Here is a 25381-nt window from a genome sequence, read left to right as displayed (position 1 = left end):
CAAGAAAATGTAAGAATCATTAATGTGTATGCATCTAACAACAGAGTATCAAAATACAATAGGCAAAAACCAAGCTGCAAGGACACACAGATGGACTCCCTATTACAGCTGGAGACTGCAACATCCCTTTATCAGTAACTGACAGATCCAGGTGGCAGAAAATTAATAAGGACATAGTTGAACTAAAAAAGTACCATCAGCCAATTGGATCCAAATGACATTTATAGACTACTTCATCACACAACAGTGAAATACACATTCTTCTCAAACTCCCAGAACATTCACCAAGACAGACCACACTCTAGGCCATAAAACACACCTTAACAAAGTTATTTTTTTATCTTTATTTTTTTTAATTTTTTTAAAAATTTTTTTCCAATATATGAAGTTTATTGTCAAATTGGTTTCCATACAACACCCAGTGCTCATCCCAAAAGGTGCCCTCCTCAATACCCATCACCCACCCTCCCACCCCCCATCAACCCTCAGTTTGTTCTCAGTTTTTAAGAGTCTCTTATGCTTTGGCTTAACAAATTTACAAACAGATCATTCAAGGGGTATGCACTCAGACCTTAGTGGAATTAAACTGGAAGGCAATAAGAGAAAGACAGCTCAGAACCCCTCAGATACTTAGAGGTTAAATAATACACATCTAAATAACACATGGGTCAAACAGGAAGTCTCAACAAAAAATTTTAAATATTTTGAACTAAATGAAAATACAACTTACCAAGATTTGTGGGATGCAGTGAAAATGGTACTTAAGGGAAAATTTATAGCACCGAATGCGTTCTTTAGAAAGGAAAGATATACAGTAATAACGTAAGCTTCCAGCTTAGGAAAGTAGAAACAGAAGAGCAAATAAAATTGTGATAAGGAAAATAAATAACTTTAAGAGCAGAAATCAATGAAACTGAAAACAAAATTGATGAAGAATGTCAACAAAATCACAAGCTGACTCTTAACTGGCTAAACCTCTCACACATTGAGCAGGACACTGTATTTCCATCAAGTCCCCACATCTCTAGGAGTATTTTGTGCTTATAGATGCTGCTATTTGCTGCATATTGTTTGTTATGCCAAAAATGACCTTTCACATTTAATATTTAGGTATTGAAATCAACTTAGCTCAAAATAAAGGAAATTGCATATGCAGATTCAGTATTGTTTACCTTGGGGCAATGCGACTGGCATTTATTTATTTTTTTTTTCTCAACGTTTTTTATTTATTTTTGGGACAGAGAGAGACAGAGCATGAACGGGGGAGGGGCAGAGAGAGAGGGAGACACAGAATCGGAAACAGGCTCCAGGCTCCGAGCCATCAGCCCAGAGCCTGACGCGGGGCTCGAACTCACGGACCGCGAGATCGTGACCTGGCTGAAGTCGGACGCTTAACCGACTGCGCCACCCAGGCGCCCCGCGACTGGCATTTAAAAAGGAACTTCTTCAATCTGACAGGATCAGCTGGGTTTTAAACTTTTCCCTCTTCTTTTTTTGCCATAAAGTTGTAAATAAAGACCATCATCATACACATTAAAATACACACACACACACACACACACACACGAGTCAACTACATGATACCTAAAAGAAAACCCACTTAAATATAACGACCAAGGTTAAAAGTAACAAGATGGAAAGGATATATAAAATCAAAAGAAAGCTGGAATACTTATATTAATATCAAACAAAGTAGATTTCAAAACTAAGATTACTGCTATGAATATATAGGAACACTTCATAACGATTAAAAGGTAAATTCGCCAAGATGTAACAAAACTAAGTGTGTATGCAACCAACAGTGAAGCTTCAAAATACATGAAAACTAAAAAGAAAAACAAATCCATAATTATAGCTTTAGATTTCAACAATCCTTTCCCAATAACTGATAGGACAATTAGAAAGAAAATCAGTACGAATACAGGAAACATGAACACCGCCATCAGCCATCTTGACCAATGGCTAGTGGTAGAACACTTTATACGATAAAAGCAGAAAACACATTCTTTTGAAGTGTACACAGAACATACACCCAAATAAACCATTTTCTGGGCCATAAAACAAGTCTCAATAAATTTAAAAGGATTACTATCATATAGAGTATGTTTTCCAAACACAAGAGGATTTAGTTAGGAATCAGTAACTGAAAAATATCTGAAAAATCTATATATTTGGAAATCAAACATTTCTAAATAATCGGAGTGAAGAAGGAATCACAAGAGGAATTAAAAATATTTTGAAATAAAAACAAATAGGTCAAAACTCGCAAAACAAAGTTAACAGTCCTTAAATGGAAACTTAGAGCATCCATTGAGGGCCTAGGCTAGAAAAAGAGAACGGTCCCCAAACAATAATCTTACCTTCCCCTTAAAGAAAATAAGGAAAAAAGAGCAAGTAAACTCAAAAGAAGCAGAATAAAGAAATAATAAAGAGCAGAACAAATTAATCAATGAATAATGACCAGAAAAATACAGAAAATCAGTGAAAACAAAAGCTGGTTCTTTGAAAAAACTCAACAGCAGACATAGACCTCTAGCCAGACTGATCAAGAAAAAGGAGAAGACACAAGTTACCAACTTCAGCATTAAGAGAGAGATCATAATTACATAGATAGCAAACACTGTAAAGACAGTAAGATCTTTAAGCCAGTACATTAGAAAGCCTAGAAGACAAAAGATCCCAAGACATTCAAGAAGCAACAGACAACCACAACAGTCCCAGAACTATGAAAGAAACTGAAATTATAGTTAAAAGCTCCCAAACAAATACAAAATGCCAGACCCTAGTGGCTTCATTGGTAAATTCTATCAAAGATTTCAGCAACAGGTAATACAAATTCTACACAAACAATTCCAAACAATTGAAGAAAGGGAATACTTCCCTCTTCATTAAAAAAAGTCAAACATGATTCCGAAATCAAAATCATACAAAGACATTTTAGAAAAAGATGATGATGCCTAGTACCATTTGTGATTTAAGGATGCAAAAATCCTTAATAAATACATTGTATCAAATCTAGCAATACTTAACAAGGATAACCCGAATGGGTTTTGCCCTAGGAATGTACGGTTTATTTAATGTCAGAAAACCAATCATGTAATTCACCATCTTCATAATGTAAAGGAGAAAAACCGTAAGGCCATTACAACAAATGCAGAAAAACTTTAACAAAATTCAACACCTCTCAGGGATGAAAACTATTAGCATAAGAGAACAGAAGGGAACTTCCTCAACCTAACAAAGGAGGTATAGGAAGCTTACACTAACACCACATTTTTATAACTTGTTACACTGGAATAATTTTAGGCTTAGAGATGACTTACAAAAGTAGTACAAAAAGTTCCCATATCCCGTTTACACACCTGCCCCTAAGGCTAGTGTCTCATACAGCCAAAGCATGGTGCTCCAAACTAAGAAATGAATGCTGGTATGGAGCTGTTACCTACCATGTCCCTCTTCTGTCCCAGGAACCAAACCAGAGTCGCAGGCAGCATGTGGCCAGAGTGCCCTCAGTCTCCCCCAGTCTGCCCAGTTCCAGGGTCATTCCTCACCTTTTGTGACGTTGACACTTTTGAGGCTACCTGGCCAGTTATTTTCAGGAATGCCTTCTCCATTTGGGTACTTCTCACAGCATCGTATCATGGGCTACATGAAGTCAGTCTGTCTTATCACTGGTGGTTAATCTTGATCCCCTGGCTTAAGACACAGTCTGCCAGCTTTTTCTACTGTAAAGTTACTCTCCTAAGCTTTGTATATAATAAATGCTTGAGGAGAGATACACTGAGACTGTGCAAATATTCTCTTTCTTTAAAAAAATTTTTTTTAATGTTTTATTTATTTTTGAGACAGAGAGAGACAGAGCATGAACAGGGGAGGGGCAGAGAGAGAGGGAGACACAGAATCGGAAGCAGGCTCCAGGCTCTGAGCCATCGGCCCAGAGCCCGACGCGGGGCTCGAACTCACGGACCGTGAGATCGTGACCTGAGCCGAAGTCAGACGCTTAACCGACTGAGCCACCCAGGTGGCCCAATATTCTCTTTCTTAAACTAAACTTTGCCCACTAATTTTAACATTCATTGGTAGATCTTGCATGCACTAAGTTTTATGCTGGGGGCCTAATGGTGATTTTCTAGCTCTCTCACTCCTTCCACATTTATTAACTGGAATTCATCTTCTTTCCTTAACTGGAATGTCCCTTTTTCTCAACATTTACTTTTTACACTGTGGACTTATGAATATTTTATTCTTTGGGTCATAATGGAATAGCAATATATAATAATCTTTATTTTCTTATTGAAATTGTTTCAGCTTTCACTACTGGGACTTATTTAAGGTTGGCTCCTCCATCCTATTAATGTACCTCTAACTCCTTCCCTCCGTATCTTTCTTTTTTACTTTCTGGCATCACAAAAGCCCTTGGACCCATCTTTTATTTTCCCCCATCCCAGCTCTTAAATCAACTGCTTCTCAAAGTAACCTTGGTTCTTTTTATTGAAGAATGATATTTAAAAACTAAGATCTCAGCACTAGATGTGATAATTAACATCATGATTAGTGATAAAAGTTGTTTTCCCCCTAAGATCAAGAATAAAACCAGGATGTTCACTCTATTCAACTTCTACTCAACATTATAGTGAGGTCCTAGCCAATATACCACGGCAAAAAAAAAAAAAAAAAAAAAGTACCAACTGAAAATGAAGTAAACCTCCTTATTTAAATAAGATATAGTCATCTATGCAGAGAATACTAACTTATCTACAAAAAAAAAAAAAAAAAGCTAGTAAGTGAGTATTGCAAGCCTGCAGGACATATGGTCAATATACAAAATCAACTGTATTTCTGTATACTGGCAGCAAACAATGTGAAAATAAAAATTTTAAATTAACATTTTATCAGAAGACATGAAATACTGAAGGACCTACAAAATACGGGTAAGACTTGAACATGGAAAATTATGAAACATTATGGAGAGAAATTAAAGCAGACTTAAATAAACAGAGATATACCATGTTCATGGATCTGAAGGCTCAGTCCTATTCAAATGTCAATTCCCCCCCAAATTTACCTACAGATTCAACACAATAGCACACAAAATCCCAGCAGACTCTTTGTAGATGACAAACTGAGTGTAAAGCCTACACAGAAATTTAACTGGACAGCTTCATCTTATAAAACATCCTCCAGAGAACCTTCAAGCTTGAAGGCAATTCAGAGATCATAATTTTGTGTGACTCAAATAATTTGTCCATTTCCACACAGGAAGGAAGAAGCAAATCCAGGACACTTATTTCCACACTTCAGTGCTGTGCTCTTTTGAGTGGTACACCATGATATTCACAATTAAGGTTAAGTCATTTTTTTATGTTTGTTTGTTTATTTTTGAGAGACAGAGTGTGAGCGGGGGAAGGGGGAAAAAGGCAGAGAGAAAGAGAATCCCAAGCAGGCTCTGCATTGTCACCTCAGAGCCTGATGCAGGCTGTGAGATCATGACCTGAGCTGAAACCAAGAGTTGGTTCTGGACATTGAACCAGTTGAGCTACCCAGGCGTCCCAAGATTAGTTCGCTTTTTACTTAACCTAGGGAGAGATCTACCTTTAAAGATCTACCTTTAAAGATCTACCTACCATATATTAGCATCTCTATATATGTCTTCATCCCTAGATCTGCCACAGTATATAGAAAAACGGGTCAATAACTATGTAATAATAAATCTACGAAATAGTAAAGCTCCTAAAGAGTATTAGTAAAATTGTAATTAAAAACCTTTGGGGCACCTGGGTGGCTCAGTCGGTTAAGCATCCGACTTTGGCTCAGGTCACGTTATCACGGTTCACGCATTAGAGTGCTGCATCAGGCTTTCCGCTGTCAGCGCAGAGGCCACTTTGGACCCTCTGTCCCCTTCTCTCTCTGCCCCTCCCCTGCTTGTGTACTCTCAAAAATAAATAAAAATATAAAAAAAAATACTTTATCTTAGAGATGAATTAACCTCTCATGAATAAGTTACATATTTCAAAAACATAAGAGCCCCATAAAATGTTTGTTTTTCTAAATTATTTCATAATTTATGCTGTCCAAAGAGTAGAATTATAACTGGATTCATTAAAATAGTTACTGGCATCGGAACTCTCATAATTAATTCCCTGTTTCTTAGTGGTATGATACAGACCCAGTCACATTTTCACAGGCTTTGAGAGAGAGACTCAAACGTCACGGTGCTACTGTAATGCTGCGTAACGTCCTTCAAGTATGTAAAGATGGCTAGGCCACCGCCTCATCTGACATCCACCTGAGTAAGCCTATAGCAGATGTCAGTTGCTGGTGAATTTCGTTTATGGAAACTGTAATTTTTGCAGTTGTTCTTCACGTATGATATTTAACACCTTTGCTCAGATTAAGTGGCATCTATTTTTATCAATTACAACAATTTAAACTCATGTCTCCACATACATCATCTAAAGCTATGTTTCCTTCTCATGGCATACTGGCTCTTCCAATCCCATTCACCACAAGGGAGCCGGCTGCTGTCTTACTGTCACTTCCACTCTGGCCATAGTCTCCACTCTGTCTAGTCCTGTGGAGCAGAGACAGGACATGTGTCTCTCAGAGATTTCCCCAGGTGAGGCCAAACCTCCACTTAACATGGAGAGCTGAACCCTGACAAGGAAATCTTTGTGGCATATACTAGTCTCCTGACAGGATTGAAGAAAGTTCATGTTTTGCCTCTTCTTTAAGTTAGTGGTGCCATACTGGTGCCTCACAATTGTCTCGTCAAGAAATGCTTTCTCTCCTTTCCTTCTTTCTCCCTTTTTTATTGACTTCTCCTTGGTGAGGTTATACCAAAGGGATATTTGTGGCTTACAGCTCTTTACACCAAAGAAAACCTCTGACATGTATTATTTCTGGGAGACAGAAGACCTTGATCCTTCCCTTTTACAAGGGTCTTTTGTAGCGAACTGATGTGACAAAAACAGTACAGAGCCAACAGGGTCCAAGTAGGGATGCAACCCAGTTAGAACATCATCAGTTTATAAAGTGGATGTTCAGTTGTCTTCGTGAAGTTAATAAACATTTAAGAGCAGTCACATGCTTCTCATAAGCGTTGAAAAAGATCCAGCACCTACCCCAGTGCTTTCTACATGGTGGAAACTTAAAATGTAGGAGGTATTTTTTAAAAATTTTTTTAACATTTATTTATTTTTGAGAGACAGAGACAGAGCGTGAGTGGGGGAGAAACAGAGAGAGAGAGAGAGAGAGAGAGAGAGAGAGAGACAGAATCTGAGACAGTCTCCAGGTTCCAGCTGTCAGCAAAGAGCCCAATGCAGGGCTCAAACCCATGAACTGTAAGATCATGATCTGAGCCAAAATCAGACGCTTAACTGACTAAGCCACCCAGGTGCCCTTGTTGTTGTCTTTTTTTTTGGTAATGTTTATATTTGAGAGAGAGAGACAGAGACAGAGACGGAGACAGAGGGAGACAGAGAGAGAGAGAAACGGAGCATGAGCAGGGGAGGGGCAGAGAGAGAGGGAGACACAGAATTCGAAGCAGGCTCCAGGCTCTGAGCTGTCAGCACAGAGCCTGATGTGGGGCTCGAACCCACAAACTGTGAGATCATGACCTGAGCCAAAGTCAGACGCTTAACCGACTGAGCCACCCAGGTGCCCCAAGACATGGCAGTTTAAGCTTGAGGAGAAATGTTTAATATCGTGCAACTATTTTACAAGAAGTGCTTTTAGAAAATCACCACACCCTCTATTCCCATAACACAATGCCAAAATTTGGTACTTGTCTTCTTCCTTGTAAGTCATATGATATCATTCTATCTTCACTTTAGAGATTAATAGAAGAGAATATTTAGCACAAAATAGACATTTCATAAATGTTGATTATATATGTTTCAGAGAAAAATAGGGAAAACTGAAATAAATGGAAACTAACTACACAAAATAACCAGATAAAGATTCTAAGCAGCAAATACTGTACTGTGTAAAAATTTCACAGTAAAATTTTAATATGAGCATTTGAAAACAAAAAAATCAAAATCAGTGCCTGTACTAACAATACCAGAAGTAGTAGAAACAAAAGAGACAAAAGTTAAAAAGAAGGACTAGACACAGTAATTTCCTGTTCCTAGGCAAAAATTATAGTATTAAAAACAAGTAATAAGTAGATTACAATAAAAATAAAGTTATAAAATTAGTAGCACCCATTTTGTGGGCATTAAAATTGTTTCAAGTAACAGAGAAGTCTCACATAAGAAAAATATTTATTACTTTGTTAAATATTAAAACTAAATTCCTTTCAATTCCTTTTAAAATAAGGATTTGTATAAACAAACTTGTAGAGCTCACTCTAACATTAAAGACATAAAGACAAAGAAAAACATGATTTTTTTGCTAGTTTTCTTAAAGAGTAACACAACATTGTTTTCTTTATTTTTTCTCTTAATACCAAGCAAACAACGAGTAGCAAACTACCATCACTGTGACAAAAGAAAAATCAAGTGACCATGCTGAATAAAATTTCAAGATGCATTTTGGGAGTCAAACTTATCAATAAATTTTTGTGCTAAGAATTTCAATACTACATTCAATCAAATGTAGGGGGTAAAAATGAAAAGTATCATTGTATCATTGAATTTTATTCACTTAAAAAATTTTTTTTTGCTGTCAATTCACTTTAGCCAAAATATATAAATACTATGCCATGAAAATAACCTACCTTTTTATCATACACATCTTGCCAGTTAACTCCAGAAAAGAAACTGTGCCTCATAATTTCTTTTGCATCGTCTGGTCCTCCACCAAGGCTAAGAGACAGAAACAAAAGTGAGCGCGCATTACAACATTTACATAAGCCCAAGGCAAAACAAAAAAGTTTTTGTGAAATGTAATTTTCTGTGTGATAAATAGTCCTTGAGATAAATAGCCAAACCAATAAAGAGCTTTTGCCATGAGATCTAATTTCCCTAATGTGCTATTAATAAGAAGTAGCCTCGGGACAGTGTGGTAGCTGAAGAGAGCACAGGCTTTGGGGACAAACCTGAAACAGGCAACCAGCTCTGGCACTTATGACATGTGTGACAATGAACAAGCTGCTCAGTCCCAGTGTCCCCTCTGTAGAGTGGGCACAATGACACTAGCCTGGTGGATCACGGCAAGGGTTAGAAACCAGAGGCGAGCACCTCGCACAAGAAATGGTAGCAGTTACCGTCGTCAGTTCTATAAGCCAAATTTATTTTGGTAACACTCATGTCAAAATGCATCCTTGTTACCCTGAGTTCTGAAGTCACTACCTAATTAGTTAGAAAGAGCAATTTGTACAGTATTGCTAATAGACAGAAACTCACGGACTGTTTTCATGCCGCAAATGAACTGCCATAGAAACGAGGCTGTTAACCTATGAAATATCACTGCAAGGTAATTTATTATGCAAGCTGCAACATACATCATGAATTTAAGGATGCTCCCCCCCATCTTTGCAGGTACTCTTATTTAACTGATAGGTGGCACAGTGTGAAATTCAGGTGTTTTCTGGCTTCCTCAGTTTCATATAGTGTGTACCAGTCATTAGGAGGAAAGAATGAGAAAAGCAAAAATAACACAGAGGGAAGCAAGGAGGGAGTGAAGGAGAGAAAGGGGAGGAAAAAAATAAAAAAGAACAGGGAAAGAAAGAAAAGAAAGGAAAAGAAATCCATTTAAATCCGAACTGATATAGCAAAAGGTCTCTCTAGTCTTGTTCATGGTTAGGAATGGTGCATGCTCCTGATGTTTACAGCAGTGCTATTGACAACAGTCAAGCTATGGAAAGAGCCCAAATGTCCATCAATTGATGAATGGATAAAGAAGGTGTGGTATGTATATCCAATGGAATATTACTTGGCTATCAAAAAGCATGAAATCTTGCCATTTGCAACAATGTGGATGGAGTTAGTATAATGCTAAGCAAAGTAAAAGAAAGACAAAACACCATATGATCTCACTCATACGTGGAATTTAAGAAACAAAACAGACGAACATATGGGAAGGGGGGAAAAAGGAGAGATGGAAGCAAACCGTAGGAGACTAACTACAGAGAACAAACTGACGGTCGATGGAGGGAGGTGGGTGGGGGATGGGCGCTAAGGAGGGCACTGGTTGGGATGAGCACTGGGTGTTTTATGTAAGTGATGAATCACTAAATTCTACACCTGAAACCAATTTTACCATATATGTTAACTAGAATTTAAATAAAAACTTGAAAAATAAAAGGAATAGTATGGGCTGCTACGTGCTTAACAGCCAGCTCTCTGGGGAAAATTATGCATGTATAATATTACATATGCATATTATACATACGTTTGTTATGGATTTTACAGATATAAAGGATGCAAGGCACAAAATTTCAAAGAGCAATAAAATACAGAGTGTCCTTTATTGTAAATTAGCCAAGTGATGCTCAAAGAGAACATTTGTTAATTTTGCTGAACTCCACAGTCCCTCACTGACTCGGAGTGGCTCCAGCACGAATACCAGCTGATCTTTTCATTTATGGCGAAGACGAATTTGAAAGTCATACAAAAAGGCACATGTCAGAACTTCACTTGCTTCTCAGTTATGTGAGTGACCTCCTTGATGGATGGTAAATCATCTGGGAACAGTGGGAGAGTATCTCTTCATTGTGTGTGTGTGTGTGTGTGTGTGTGTGTGTGTGCGCGCGCGCGCGCACGCTAGTCACAATGTAGCAGATACAGACAGGACAGCTTTAACATGTAAACCGTATTATTAACATCTTCTCTACTTAGTTATTTAAATCTAATCTAAAAACAATAAATCAAGCCCTGACGTACAAAGTTTGCCATTGTGGTCATGTGAATACTCCCCACATGGCCAATTTCAAGTCAGCAACCTGATGGCACTCAACACAGAAGTGGGAACAGGTACGCAGAACCAAACCATTACATAGTATTTCTATGCAGACACAACAGACAAGAGTAACATCAGAATAGTAAAATGCAACAAAATTATCAAGGAGTGATGAATTTTGAGTGTTTATCACCTTTCTTTTCAATGTACTTGATTTACTTTTGTAAGTTTATGTAATTTGATTTTTAATAATGACTGTATTAAAACAACCAGCTCATGAAATTCCTGAAATTTAACAATTGGCTCTTAAGAGCTGGAACATCCACACACCACTGGGTAGGAAGAAACACAAATAGGTCAGGATAAACAAACAATAATACAATCTATTATTAGGTATAAGGAACACACGACTGGGAAGAATCTGGGATTCCCTGACACATGGCCAGAATAGAAAATAGAACAATGAGCTGATATCTGAGTTATCTGTAGTAATGATCCACGGGTCTCCCATCCCCAGATCGTGCAGAATGAGCCACAGCACTGACAGGGACTCTAGATGGGACCAGACGGTATTAGCGGTGATCGAATGCAGAACTTTCCGACTGGCGGTTCCGTATTTAGTCAACGCCAGCACTCCACTCCCTAACCTTCCTCTTTCTTCATTCTATTCCAAGTTGTGTGTGTCCCTCCCCGGTTAGGCTGCAAATTCTTTTGAGGGCAGAGACCAGCCCTGGATTATCCAAAAAGCACTTTAAGCTCCTACTCAGGGAGCCAGAAAAGCAGAGACACCAAAACACGTGTTTCTGAAGAGAACTTAACATTTCAAAGTATGAATCAAAGTAGTCTGCAGGAGAAAACTCAGAAGTTCACTGTCTTTTCTCACCCTTACGCTATTGTTTTTATTTCCGTATCGCTCTCATTTTGAATTCTACGGGAGATAGTGGATGAGGTGGGAGCTGGGAATAGAGAGCCGTAATCATTTGGTAAATAGGAGGTTTTAATCCAGCTTTAGTTTAGTTATTCATTTTCTGTCACCCCTCAGTTCTCTAGCAATAGTTTGGCTGTGGACATTGCCAGCATTTAATCTATATTTATCAAATACATAAAAAACTAAAGTATCAGCCATGAGTACTATGTGAAGTCTAAGAATATAATCTTAGACTGCCATTTTAGAAGCTGGGAGAGACTCTTTAACACAAGCTTCCTCCAAGTGTGAAACTGTCAAAAACTTCAATGTCAATGACTCCTTAATATACAATTTAAGACTTCAAAATAATATCAAAATATGATTTGCACTAAGATATTTATGTCTAAGAATAGTAAACTCCAATATCAGAATGCCAAACTAAATCCTCAGCGACTATGGATTCTTCATTATTAGGAACATCATGGAATTCATATTTTCCTGTGTTACTGAATGCAACACAAGGTCACGCTTTTCCTATGAACTGCGTGCAGGAGGATAAAGGAGATACTGATAGAATGAGCATAAAGTAATGGCGCATTAGAAAGAAAGGCAAATGATGGTTGACCCTCTGGTAGAACTGACAGTAATTCAGTAAAGAGTCTCAAAAAATTCAGGCAGCATTTAAAATTGTTGAAGAGGAAGAATAACGAGGTCTAGGATAATGCTATTTTATGAGGCTTCCAAAGACTTTTCAGGGTCTTCTTAGTGGCTGTTTCTCTTCTTCCTACCTCTTAAATTGTGATGCTTCCCAGGATTCTGTCCTAGGCCGTCTTCCCTTTGTACTCAACCCTGCCCACGACTGTCCCGGCCCCAGCTGCCTCCGAGATATCCGTGGGTCCCCAAACCATATATTCAGCCACCACATTTCTGTTTAGCACTGGTACTATTTTCAGTTCCATCTGGGTTTTCTACAGACACCTGACTCGGCACAGCCGGAGCAGGTGTCAGTAAACCCTCCCCTCTCCTCCCCCCCCCCCCCGCACCCCCCCCCCCCCGGTCCTCTGCCTGTGCTCCCTGTCTGTTGATAACACCCCATCCTCCAAACGAATCACTCAAGCTGGAAAGCACGGAGGCGGGAGACTCCTTCCATGTCCCCACCACGTCTCCTTCATTATTCACAAAGTCCTACTCACTGCCTCTCATCTGGACAATCCCGTATGTGTTCTCAACTGCTCTGCCTACCTGCCCCTGGCCCTTCACCTTTCCTAGCACAAAACTCATTATACCATCTCTTACTTTTAATAACTCACTGTTTTTTCATCCCCTTCTGAATAAAGGTTAAATAGTTTCTCAGAAGCAGAAGGTCTTTGAAGTTTACCATTTCAGCTTCATCTCCCAACATTACCCAACTCATATTCTACCCTGTAGTTGCTGAACTTCTCAAATGCCATGTTCATTTACAACTCTGGATTTTTCTTTTTATTATTTTTCAAATATTATTTATTTTTGAGAGAGGGACAGAGAGAGTGAGAGAGCGAGAGAGAGACAGAGAGAGAGAGGAGGAGGGGCAGAGAGATGGGGAGAGAGAGAATCCCAAGCAGGCTCCGCACTGTCAGTGCAGAGCCAAATGTGGGGCTCGAACTCCCAAACCGCAAGATCATGACCTGAGTGGTAATCGGGGTCGGAGGCTTAACTGACTGAGCCACCCAGATACCCCTGGATTTCTTTTCATGTAAATTTCTCTGCATGAGCACCCCTACGCCTCCCCAACTCTTCCAGCCCCCTGGTCAGAGCTAATAAATTTCAACAGGCATTTGTATGTAGGTCTGAGTATCTGTGAGTACCTGTTTTCTGTCTTGCATTATTCTATGACTATCTAGAACAGAGATGATTTGTCTTGCTCATCGTTCCGTTCCCAATATTGCAATGCAACAGTGGAGGGAGAATGACTCCCCTATCTTAAATGAGAACATCAAAGAACTGAGAAAGAACACCCCAGCTTCTCTTTAGATGATACCAACCTCTGGGTGGGCAAACCTTTAGGAACTGTCCTACTCACCAGGCCACTAACATTCTAGAATGTACCTCACATTTATTCAACAATTATCAAGTATCTAGTTTGTGTTATCTCCCTCCTCCCCCGGGGGTGGGGGTGGGGATGAGAAAATGAATGACACACAGACATGAGAACCACAGACACAAGCGTGCTCCAGCAGCTGCTTAGAGGGGCCATCAAGGAAAGGGCTAAGTTCCCTGGAGTCGTCAGGAAAGGATGCAGGAAAAAATTCGCTGCTCTTGAAATCCAAGCCAAATATTAGATCCCTAAATCAAGTAGACAAAACGGAAATCTTAGCTCTGTTTAAAGATTACCTATCACCAAGTGCTGTGTGTTACATTAATTGTGAAATAATCACACTAAATGGAACACATTTCAAAACCTGAACCAACTGAGAAACTGATGCATTGCGAATAAGCTACGAGAGAAACAGCAAATAGGCACCAATAAAGGTGATTTCTGCTCTTCTTCTATAGGAATTTTCTGTAGGATAAACCGCTTCACCTTCTAGGGGCCTCGGCTTTGTCCTCAATCAAATGTAAATGAGAATAATATCCACCTATCAACTCTACAAGGCTACTGAAACAGCAAAGGGAACAACAGATACACAAATACCCTGAAAAAGAAACCAAAATCACTTTGCAAATATAAGGTAAGATGTCCATGACCAGGATTATAAAACACAAGTCAGAAAGGTTCCTCACGAGCAAAAGCTATCTCTTTTATTAAGTCTGCTTATTTCTGAAGGTAAAATCATGCTCCTCACAAATTTAAAATCTAGAAGTGTGTAATGGAAACCATCTCTAAAGCAAACAAAAATCGCATTTTAGGATTCATTCCCTCCTTCATTCATTAATTCAGTCTGTCAACTAATACACAACGAACACCAACCAAAAACAGAACTTTGTAAAAAATCATTATGTGAGGGAAGATTTAGCAATCTAAGAAATAATCCTCAAGAGCTTAACACCTAAGTGATTTTTAGAGCAACGCTGATATGCGTATGTACCTAGAGGAAAGGACGGCTGTATACATGAATACACAAACACAGATTAAGGGACATTTTTATATTAACAGTCATTTCATATATGACTTATAAACTGTATGTGTAAATGAACACAGAAACACGAACAAAGAATGCTACAGTTCGCTAAGCAAAGGACTGTAGGATTCTTCAGGTCACAGTTGTAGCTACAAAAGAAGTACAAAGTGTGTAAACATATTTTGCTTTTAGTTCTTTCCAGCCACACATGGAAAGGAATATCTACAATGGACAAAAAAAGTAGCTGGATATGTTAACACAGGTTGGGATGGAAGGAAAATACAGAGCCGGTTCTATCCTTTTTATTATGTAAATTAGCATAAATATAAAGGCCCAGAGACTGAAAGGAAAAAAAGGGGATACTTCTGTCCCCACAATAGCAAGTACCAGGGCAATTAAGAAATTGTTCACTCACGGTACGGATAATAAAACCCTCAAAATCCTTATTTGGTAAAATCTACATAAAATTTCCCAAGTTAGGAAAGAGTTGCAGAAATTTTTTAAATGTTCTGTATTACGCAGTTAAAAATAAGTCAGTATTTCAGTGGGAAGATGTCTACACCAAATACATTGCTCCTTGGAGTGAGTTACATTTGAATTAATTTCCATATCACAATTTCTAACCACATTCGTCAGTAACTCAGTGAGTGTTATTTGTGGCTTACCGTTTATTTGGATCCTTTATCAAGAGCCCTGAAAGCAATGATTTTGCATCTGAAGAGAGTGTCCGAGGAAATTTAATGTCTTCCATTAGTATTAGTTCAAAAAGTTTCTCATGATCCTGGTTGTAGAAAGGTAACCTCCCACACATCATTTCATACATGACGACCCCTAGTCCCCACCAATCCACGGCTCGGCCATAGTCATTGTCTTCTAATACCTAAGAGCGAAACCAGCGAAAAGATTCATTACTCCACATTAACTTTTACAGCAGTATTTATAAAATGTAAGACTTTTACATCAACAAAGTGAATCCTAACCTTCAAAGCCTAGGTAGGCTCTTCTAACACTTTGACATTTAAACTATAAGGTATCCTACAAAAGATATAAATCACACCAGATAGGTGAAATGTTCCATATATGTCCAGAAGTGGCCAGCGTACAAGGAAGGGAACAGGCCACACAGCAGATTCCAAGTGAATGACTGAGTACGCTACGGATCAAACAAAAATTTTTGCATATCTGCACGTTTTCTCTTAGGCCTACTTAACTTTTCATTCTGGTTCCATTAATGTGGACTTTAACTTGCAGTCACACCGTGCTGATTGCCGGGTATATAATGAGCCTTACACCCTCTTGCATGGAGAAGAGCGAAGTCATACAAACCAGACGGTGAAAGACAGGAGTTATGCGATGGAACACAGATGAGGTCAGGGCACGGCCACCACAAAAATAAAACTGAAAACTTCTGGAGGCCTCTAGTGTTTCAAGTCTTTAAGGAAACAGTCATCAAAGTGAATATAAAGATGTACTGTGTGAGTTGTATCCAAAGCGTTAGTAAGCCCACAAGCAAATTTCAGTTAAACACAAACAAAACTCACAGACTCTGGTATATGCCCTTAAATTTATTTCCCAACATACATTACATGCAACATAAATTGGGAAAGATATGATGTGACACTATCAGGCTATGTTAGAGCAACCTATTCAAACTGGGGCAGAATGGCTTGCCATTTGTCTTAGGAAAATTTTGATTTTTACCTTTTTATGAGGTATGTTCCTCATTCAATGGAGTTTTCTTCATCTGTTTGGATCTTCCAATATTTTACTTTAAGCTACTATATCTGAATAATCTTAAAGCTTACTTTATCTGATTCTCTTAGCTCTGGGATAAACAGCTCTGGGATAAAAAGATCAAGAAAACCAGACCCACGAAATTTACCGATTAAAAAAATCTTGTAATTGATGACATAAGAAAGAATTTGACGCAGAACAAAGTAGTGCTCGTGTTGCAAACTGTCTTAGTTTGAGTAAATAACTTGTTGAGGATTACTCCCATGGGACTTTTATTTAAAATTTACCAATTATGTCATAGGACTGAACATGACATTTTAGATGGTTACATTATGATTACCTATAAATACTATGAAAGGCACTTGGGTAGACAAGGTATTTATATGCGTGGAGAATATAATTTTGAGAAAAAGCTATGTTACTTAAAGATTAATTCAGCAGTGGTTGTCACATGTGATGAAAAGATTTTTAATTCAATTGTATCATTGTTCCAAAATGAACAGGAACTACATTAGCAAGATATCAACACAAGTCCACTTCCTACGTTTTTTCGAAAATCTTTTCTAGAATAACAAACTAAGCAGAATATTTCGGGGAAGAACAACAAATTCTAGTTTTCATCTTTAGCTAAAAATACTTCAAATTTCTACTTGTTTGAAATGAGTAATGTAAAAATACAGAGAAAACAACAAATAACCTAAAGCAGCAGAAAGAATTCGGCCTGTGTACTTTCTTAAGTGAGAGGAAATGTTGTATGTGTAATTTTTAAATACCAGTGACTTTTGATTATTCAAGAATCTATCTCATGTCCAATTAGTAGAATGCACTGTTTGTGGGCCTTAATCTAACGGACCCAGGATTTTACCTAATAACAAACAATTTTAAAATCTAAGTAACCTTTTGCTGAATTCCTACAACACCAACAAAACAGTGGCGCACGCGAAAAAGAGCCAAATGTGGTTTTTAACCTCTTTTTTCATAAAACCATAAAAAGCATAAAAGCTGGATTAACTGCTTCCCGAACCCACATTTCACCAGCCGGGTTCTCATCCCCAGCTGGCAAAACTGGCAATCCTTTATTTTTGTTTAAATACCTGGTTTGCGGCCAGAAGGGAAAGTGAGTACATAAAAAAAGGGTTTTATTTTTGAAGAGAAATAAGCAACTGAAAAATAAAACTGCATTGTAAAAAAATCTGTTTGATAAAAGAAAATATATTTTATTTAGCTTTGTAAAATGAATGCTGATTCTCAAAATAAGTGGTTTTGCTTCTGAACCTAGGCATTTTAATGAATATATAGATACATAACACTATAATTAGAACTGTTTGCTACGTTACTGTAAACCGCACAAATCCGATGTAATGTATTATCTTATCGACATTTAAAGTCCAGCAACGTTCAGGAGAAAACACCCTAAAGACTCAGCCAGCCCTCTTTATCTAAGAGTCTTTGTTATCAATTAAAAAGAAAGACTTCTGTTCAACTCCCACCTCCAAACAGCTGGAAGATGAAAAACACAAGAAATAAAAACGAAAGTGATCCTAACATTCTACATGTGGATACAGAATCTAAAACACGTCACCACTGTCCACAAACAGCCTTTCTCTCTCCTTAAATCTAAACTGTCTCACAATACAGTACTCTGAAATGCTCTAGAAATTCAAGCGTGAAGTTAAAATCCACAGCCTCTTTTATGTTATTGTTTGAAGATAATTTTTCTCCCTTACTCAAAGCACGTATTTCCCTACAAATTATAGTAACATATAAAATGTATAGTCTTTAACCTACTGGGATTTGCAATTCCTTCTGGCTACCTCTGATGATTTTTTTTTTTTTCCCTAAAAGGCTAATTTACTTCATGGTTATCATGAGGGCTGATCCAAAGAGTAGTGTAATTGGTCCTGCAGTGGTACAACAATGCAAAGTGCATTTCAAGTCCATGACCCTGTGACTTATCATGTAATTTGGATATAAATGCAGATCAAAACCTGCTCCGAGAGCAGCAATCCACTGAAAGACTTATCTTAAAGAATTAATCTGAAGAAAGTGTCTCTTTTCCACAAAATCAATGTTACTCTCATTTTAAACTAAGCTCAAGGTTTGAACACAAATGCACACATTTGGGATTTCCTTCTACCCCTATTGTCCTGTCACCGTGGATGTAGCTTTACTTTGTAACCACATTTAATGCCAAAGACAGACACAAAGGACAACAGGTTATTCGGGACACTAAAAGTAACATAAATATTAAACAATGATAAGAGGTCACATCAAATCAACACCCAAACAGAACACAAACTCTAGGAAACAAGACTTTGTTTCAATTTTCCCCCAGGAACTGCAGATTGCTTCATTTTCTGCTGGAATAAAAACTGGATTCAAGGAAGTTAGAGCAGGTATCAATTGCTGTTAAATATTCTAATAACATCTGATTAATATTTGGTAATATTTGTTGTAGACACTTCCATGTATAAAACAGCCAACTGAGTTAAATAAAAATCACCACGAGTAGCTCTTGAATGGTTACTAATTTCAAGAATGATATTAAATAATAAACTATGATTTTAAAATGGTACCATTGATTAAAGTTCCCAGTGTAAATATCTGTTTGGCTAAGGGGCACTTTCAAAAAACATATTCATTCCAATGTTCTTTTACCAACTGGGATTTACTGGAAGTTTGAAGAAGCAGCTCTTTCAGCTTGTCCGCCAGGCCACACAATGCAGCCACGGCAAGCAGTTGTAAGGAGGGGACGTGTGCCCCGGAGTGGCTTACTGCTCAATCAATAATCCAGACAGAACAGATGGGGGAAAAAATTAAACATCCAAACAAACTGTCTGCACACCTATGTTGTGAAAGTAAACTGCGAACTTGGATGAACCAATTTACCACTAATTCAAAAAGGAATTTTTTTTCTGGTAACCTTGTATTTCAGGTAACGGATATGTGTGTGTTCTGTATCAACACGCGTTTATATACTTTACGATTTATGGAAATCCTTCGCATATTCTTAACATCAGAGGAATTTGCCTTTAAAAAAAAAAGACCTGTTCAGTCTTCCAATCCAGACTCTAAAATGTATTGCAGCCTTAGGAGAAGTGTATGTTTCAGGAGACTTATGAATTGCATGGTTTCTTGGTATTTTCTCCATAATATATATCTTATACCCAGTTCTCAACTGCTCCGTTAATTCGTAAGAAGCTGAAACTGTAAACACCATTTGCTCAGAATTAGAAGGCTGTAGGTTTTAGGGCTATTTCCTGGCATGTATACGTAAGTCCTTGCATACAGCTAACGGCGTCCTCTCAAAAGCAATCTCTGGATAGAGCAGGCGACATTCTTGAACCAGAGAAAAGTGAAATGGATACAATACTGGTGGCTGAATCATACTTAAACACACATCTTCCTGGAGAGTTCTACCCTGCCCCTTTATCCCGGAGCAAGAGTCATGACGGGATCCCAAGAAATTGGGTCTTTGTCACCAAAGTCAATACAGCCACTGTAAAATATACAGGCCATCACTAGCGGCACCCAGGGAGGGTGAGTTTTGTGTACGTCCTCATGCGTCAGAGAATTTAAAATTAAACTTTGTGCTTAACCTAGAATCATTCCAAAAGCAAATATTCTTACTGTTAAAGTCAAAAGACCATACACCATTGCAAAGAACGTTAGGTGACAGGTAGCTGCCACAGAAGTGACAGACCCCTGGGAAGTAGAAGCCTCAACTTAACACATACTGAGACATTAAATGTTGAACTAAAAATACTACTTTAGCTCATATGTAAGTAACATCCAACCTGGGGGTGGGGAGGAATGGGATGATTTTTAATATTACCCAGAAACAGTACAAGTAGTAAGCCAGCTCAGGACAGTTAGAAGTCCTTAAATACGCTTCTACATAAGCAGACAGCTTCTATCTGAACTAATATCTCTGTCACTTACTTTTCCCCTGAGTATGGATGGATCCTTTTCAGAACCATTCAGGAGGATAAGGGTTTTTCAAAAATACCTTAAGAGGAGGAGTGCAACATGAATTATTAACAAATAAAATATCAGGGATGTACACGGTTTTAGAAAGGCTACTAAAACTTTGTATTTCTACAAAATGCTCAGCCATTTTAAGACTTGGTTTCACAATCTGTTTGAAACAGTAGAATTTTGTCCAAGGGCTAAGCAAAATGTAACTGTGCTACTGTTTTTACCTACAGATTAAATGTGCAAACATATGTAGCCCTGGGCTCATTCATTTTTCTCAAGATCTGAAGACACTATTGACAGAGCCCATGAAATGACATCTTTTACATCTATTCTTTGTTGTATTTAAAATAAAGAAATAAAATTCCACGTAATGCATTTAAATCCAGTTAGGTTCTAACCGCCCCCCCACTACCCATATACCACTTCAAGCCAGCAACATCCTTTATCCTTAATTTATATAATGCTCTTAGCTCATGCTGAAGAAGCGCATGTATTTCTCTGGCTTTAAATTTATATAAAATTTAACTTCCATTTGTGCTATTACCTCTATGGCATCACAATAACTTCAAGCAAATCTTTCTTTATCCAAATAGCAAAATATTCTTGTCTATTTCAAATTATACATTATATAAAAGATAGTAAAGACAGCAGGCTTCAAAATAAAAGCAAATAAAATGACAGCAAGTGGATGTTTTCGAAAACATGAGGTTCTGAAAACTAAGAAAACATCAAACAATGCATCTTTAGCCACTGGAAAAAATATTTTACATTCACATGAAATAAAATTATATATGTATTTTTTTCTGAATAGCAACCACAACTAGATACCAGATACTAGATATTTTCCACCAGCCAACTCATTTTTTTGCAATCTTTTTGTTAGTTCTAACTTGATTATCAAATAATTTTTATTTTTACACTATTACAGAAGTGCATTTCTCTAGGTTTCCAAAACCACCTTATTCAACCTTCCCCATCTGTCACCATCTGCTTCTTTTTAGCATGTACTTTTTGTGTGATCACATAAGCATGTGAAAAATAACTAACATTCAGATGATTATCTGCTGGTACATTTGAGGACTGGGCATAATAAAAGTGAACTGCCAAAACGTACTTAACACTTTTAATTTTGTTGGGTCTTGCATGTAAGCTACATTTGATTTTCAAACTGTTTTACAGTTGGAAAGTTGATCAGGTACTGCTAACTCAAGAGCAAAGCTGAGACTAAATAATTAGCACTGCATAAAGTGGCTTGGATTCAATGAGAGCCAAATCAAATAATAACATTTAACAGTAAGGTCTTATATGTGATTTCCAATTTCTTTTATAATTTCTAGATTGAAAATGCAGTGTGGATTACAAAAACAAAATCCCCCCAAAATATCTTCTTGTCCATAACGTATGGCAGATAAATTTTCTTTCTTCTAATCTAAGAAAGAGCAAACATTCATTTAAAACCAATACGTACTAGTGCATTTTTAAAGATGTAGGACACTAAATGCATATGTTATATCCTGCTAGGACTGTATTTCTCCAGCCTCTTTAAAAAAAAAGAAAAAACCACATGATTTTATTCTTTATCAATAAATATCTCTAATTCTTCACCAAAAGAGGTAAGAGAATGGTTGTAAATATTCTCTTCTCTTTTTTAAAAAAAGGCATTTTTTATACCGTAAGAGTCCTCTTTTGTGGGGTTTTTTAAGAAGAAACTTAAGTTTAGTTAAAATTTAAGTTTATTTTTAAAATCAGCTAGGAGCCTGATTTATCCGACAGGAAACAATAGGGTTTTGACCTGATCTCTAAGTCTTTTTTGAAGTATCTTTTGATAGCCTTCATGTATCTTTAAGTAGCAAAGCACTTCTGCCCAATTGAGACAATTAACTGGCAGAGGGTGACCACTGCTCGCTGACACACAGATTGTGCAGAGATCTCTCCATAACGTGGAAGCAAGTCTTGTGGAGGAAGAGACAATGCTGACACTGAGCCATTCACAAGAGAAGCAGGAAATCAGGAATGTATTCCAGGTCTGATCACTCACATACTATGAAGAAAAGTCCGGCACTAATGATGGAATGTGCCAGAAATGTCAAGGTTCAAGAAAAGTGAGGGACACCATCCAAAGTAAAGGGGAGAAGCTAGTGTCGCTCTTGCCCACTAACTCTGACCACGTGTATCTGATCACGTTATTGCCTTGCTCTCAATTCAGAAGTGACTCTCCAAGAGATCAGACCTAAACTCCTTTGCATTCCAATCCCTGTGTCCGTGTCCAGCCTCCTCTCCCGTCTCCCACTGACCGCCCCCGGACCCTCCCAGCAGGCTTACGCACCCTGCCTTCTTCCACCACGCCAGGCAGATCCCCAGTAAAGTAATTATTTTCTTGCACAGTCAGGATTGTTTTCCGTCTCTTATCACCCCGGTAAATAGCAAGCTACTTGAGGACAAAAACCATTTCTTACTCTCTTTCTATTCCCAGTCCCCAACATAATGCGTGACACCTAATAAATACTCAGTAAGTACCTCTTTAACGAACGAGAGAATTCTACAGTGAAATGGTCCATATCGGAGAGAAGAAATAAGGACTTCAATTCTTGTTCTTAAAAGTAAAACACATTCAAAGTTACCCCTATTTAACAAAAATGTAATGATTGACAGAAATACTTAAAAAATGTAAGAATTTAAATTGCATGAGAAGTTAGAACTGTCATCCCCAAATGGCAACTACCATGATCAAAAATCAGGGGCTGAGACTGTAATTAGAAATCAGCCATGGGGACGACTGGGTGGCTCAGTCGGTTAAGCATCCAACTTCAGCTCAGGTCATGATCTCACAGTTCCTGAGTGTGAGCCCCACATAGGAGCCTGGAGCCTGCTTCAGATTCTGTGTCTCCCTCTCTCCCTGCCCCTCCCCCACTCACGCTCTGTCTCTGTTTCTCATTAAACAAAAAGATAGGAATCAGCCACGGGTATAGAAATTGCTGTTAAAGACCAGGCTTCTGTAATATCCACCCCCCCCCAAAAAAAAACCCCAAAAATAGGTACACAGAAATGTTTTCTTACTTTTTTTTTTTTTCTTAAAGAAATGGATAATTTCTTGGGTATTGTAAAGTTGCTATTTAGAAACAACTGGATCCTTCTTGCATGAAACCCTTGGTTTTGTTCTTCAGTTGATGATACAAGCATGTAAAACAGTATCTTTGTTTCTTGACAGATCATCTGCTTCTGAATGAAATGAGATGTGTTTATCTTCTTCAGAAATAATTTCCCCTAACTGTGACACAACTAATTTTGTTATTCTAAATACAGGACAGTACTATCCATGGTGCATAGAGAACAGGGGTAATTGAACTCCAGAGAAACAAAGAATTTGTTTTTCATGATATTCACAAAAATAACTCTCTTCTAGAAAATACGATCGTGTATTTGAATGAATAAGGAACAGTGTTCCTAAAATTTTACCTAATTCACCACAATAAGTGGGAGAATATTAAACTCTAGATTTTATGACAGAGAAAAATAATATTTTTGGCAGCTCTTAAGAAAATAATATTTGGAAATGTACTGCATTTCAAATTATTAGCACTTATTTATAATTATGCAATAATCTTGAAATGTAAATTTACTCTCTAATTAAAAAAACTATTATAATAACAAACTGGCACGAGTTATACATGTATAGGAAATGCAATGTATTCCTACTGCCTAATTTCTCTTAATTACCTTTTCCTGTTGAGCATTTATAAAGCATTCATTTTAAAACTGACAATTATTCACATCTATAAGTGGCCTTGAAAGTGTGACTTTTGGGGGCCATAACACCTGTCGTTAGAAAAGCAAAAGTGGCCTTTCCCAGATGGACCTAGTTACAATCCTGTTCCTCTTGCCACCACCTCCCTGCTGTGTACAGATTCCATTGAAAAAGAGTTCTGATCCTCAGTCCCCTCACCTTTAAAAAAACATCAAGGATGCTATCACAAAAAGGTCATTCCAAACACGCAACGCACCTATACAGCAGGTGTTCAATCAACTGTAACCTTCACCCATCAGAGATCAGATGCCTGCCTCGGTCTTTGGCTCCAGCCACACTAACCTTATTGGAGTTTGAGGGAAGAACTGGGCTTGTTCCTGCCTCAGGTTCCATGCTCATTGCTCCCTGTGTCTGGAGAGCTCGTCCCCTCCACCCTGCAGAGCTACCTCCTCCTTAGCATTCAGGCCTCTGGCCAAGCCTCACCTCCCCCAACGTCCTATCTGCAGAAGACCGTATCTTCCAAAGACAGCTGCAACACTATCTCCCATCTCACACGCTCTTCTACGAAGGGGAGGTGGGCATCGGGGTCACCACCCCTTCAATCTGTGTGGTCTCAGACTGCTTCGCCAGTAAGCATAGGTGCAGTTTCTGAAACCAGGCCACTAAAGGGGACGCACGCACAAATGTCTGCCAGCAGCATTACAGCTCCACGCTGGAAGCAAACCAAATGTCCACAGACTGCTGAATGGATAAACCAAATGTGGCATATCCATACGATGGAATATTATTTGGCCACAAAAAGGAATGAAGTACCATTAAAATGGTAAAAACATGGACACACCTTGAAAACATACTATGTGAAAGAAGCCACACAACCAGCCTCATATTGTAGGATTCCATTGGTGGAAGTATCCGGAACAGGCACATCTATACAGACAGAAAGTGGGTTGTAGCTGCCAGCGGGGAGGGGGAACTATGGGTATGGGTTTTGTTGTTAGAGTGTTGAAAATACTCTGGAATTCAATGTTGGTGACAGTCGTATAATTTTGTGAACATAGTAAAAACCACTGCTGTATT

The 25381-nt window shown here is 38.1% G+C and overlaps 1 protein-coding gene across 5 annotated transcripts in view; it reads right to left on the bottom strand.

Moving 5' to 3' along the window:
* Positions 1-25381, bottom strand: part of AKT3 (AKT serine/threonine kinase 3) — a 307958-nt gene that overhangs the window by 29863 nt on the left and 252714 nt on the right. For all 5 annotated transcript variants that reach the window (XM_058701173.1, XM_058701171.1, XM_058701174.1 and 2 more), the window contains 2 exons: positions 15513-15727; positions 8720-8807 (listed from right to left, as the gene is read on the bottom strand). In XM_058701173.1, the coding sequence (XP_058557156.1) occupies positions 8720-8807; positions 15513-15727 (303 nt within the window). The remainder of the gene's footprint in view (positions 1-8719; positions 8808-15512; positions 15728-25381) is intronic.

The sequence above is a fragment of the Neofelis nebulosa genome, chromosome 15, assembly GCF_028018385.1.
Source record: "Neofelis nebulosa isolate mNeoNeb1 chromosome 15, mNeoNeb1.pri, whole genome shotgun sequence".
Lineage (NCBI taxonomy): Eukaryota > Metazoa > Chordata > Mammalia > Carnivora > Felidae > Neofelis > Neofelis nebulosa.
The sequence above is the reverse complement of the archived record's forward strand: the minus strand, read 5'-3'. Positions and strand labels throughout refer to the sequence as shown.